The 1676-nt window shown below is 33.9% G+C and overlaps 1 protein-coding gene across 1 annotated transcript in view; it reads right to left on the reverse strand.

Annotated features, from left to right (window-relative positions):
• The window catches only part of LOC106876622 (uncharacterized), a 17998-nt gene that overhangs the window by 3075 nt on the left and 13247 nt on the right, over positions 1 to 1676 (reverse strand). The window contains exon 5 of the mRNA XM_014925237.2: positions 1063 to 1172. Within this exon, the coding sequence (XP_014780723.1) occupies positions 1063 to 1172 (110 nt within the window). The remainder of the gene's footprint in view (positions 1 to 1062; positions 1173 to 1676) is intronic.

Raw genomic sequence — 1676 nt, forward strand, 5'->3', positions numbered from 1 at the left:
ATATATATATATATATACGCTTATGTGTTTGTGTGTGTGCGAGCGCTTACGAATATGTATATGTAAAGTGAATAGGAATAATACGGTAATACAGATGTGGAAATAATGCTGAATAAAACACTAAATCGTTTTAACGTATATTGATATGAATTTTCACAGAAAAACTGTCATTCATAAACATAAAGCTTGCTTATAACAGATGTAAACAGTTATGAACTTATATGAAATGGAATTTGGTTACAACAATATATTTATAAATAGGAGTACTGAAACAGAAGCTAGAATCAAAATTGTCACCGCAGACAGACTCGCTTTATACGGGACAAACTGCACAATTACATTAATTAAAGGGTTAATATGCAGTGGGATATTAGAGGAAATTAAAAGAGAAGGTTTAGAAATGAAATTGTTAAGAAAACGTTGGAGATAAGTTGAAGAATCAAACTTATTAGAAAAAGTTAATGTCGCGTGTAATCATGGAGGTCAGCTGACCTGCAGCTGTGAATATATCTTCCAAAATCAACAAAAAAGTGAATATCTAAGGACAGCTACTGGCAAACCATCAGATATCTGCCTTGATGATAAATTCGAATTTATATCAATAATGATTGGAGCACTTGGTTATGTTAGTAAATGTCGAAGCGGCAAATTGAAAAAGCTGATATTTTCAAGTAAAAGAAACAGACTGGCTAACATGTACGCTACGAGATACAATCTGTAAGTAAAACTTTTCTTTAAAGAGTGATTTGTAATAATTACTGTTGTCATCCAAATTCTAGTTGTGCTTTTCTTTGTTTATTTAAAATCAGGTCCCTCCTTCTAGGAAGAATACCAATAAATAAAAAAAGTGGAAGCGCACAATCTCAGAACACGCACGCACGCACGCACACACACACACACACACACACACACACACACACACACACACACACACACACACACACACACACACATACACACACACACACACATACATGTACACACATCTGTACATACGTTCATAAATATATAGACAGACACATATATACAACCATTTGCAGGCAGAAAAAAGAAATATATTACCAGTAAAGTCCTCTCTGTAACGAATATAATAATGCAAACTATTTGTCTTGCCTGCTTTCAGCGCACCATAGTTATCATTATTAACTGGTCCGATGGCAATAATCTCCTCACTGAAAATAATATATTACCGTTGATGCATTCAATTAACATTCATCATAATGAAATACTTTACGACTGTATTTACGACAATAAGTTCTGTTTAATGAAATCACTGAGTTTATATGTCATGTTTGAAATTATTGAGTGTGTTATTCTTCGTAAATGTGACCTGTACTTTGAATAAATCAGATTTTGTTATTTAGCTTCAATTGAAGTGTGAAGAACAGGGAGTTAAAGAAGGAGTGTCAGATGAGACTGAAACGAAAGATTTAGGAAGTGTGACTGTTGCAGACGAGATGTATACTGGATGAGAGCAAAAGGGCAGGAATTCAGTTAAAGGATAGAGCACAGACTGCGATGCGTTTGATCATTAGCTGTACTGATGCGCTAGTGTTTCTAGTATTTGGAGGGACAAAGAATTGATTATCAGTTGCATTGGTGGCTTTATGCCTAAATTATAAACACACACACACATGCACACACATATACACATGTATATATATATATACATATAT

Source organism: Octopus bimaculoides, chromosome 8 (assembly GCF_001194135.2).
Source record: "Octopus bimaculoides isolate UCB-OBI-ISO-001 chromosome 8, ASM119413v2, whole genome shotgun sequence".
In the NCBI taxonomy this organism is placed as follows: domain Eukaryota; kingdom Metazoa; phylum Mollusca; class Cephalopoda; order Octopoda; family Octopodidae; genus Octopus; species Octopus bimaculoides.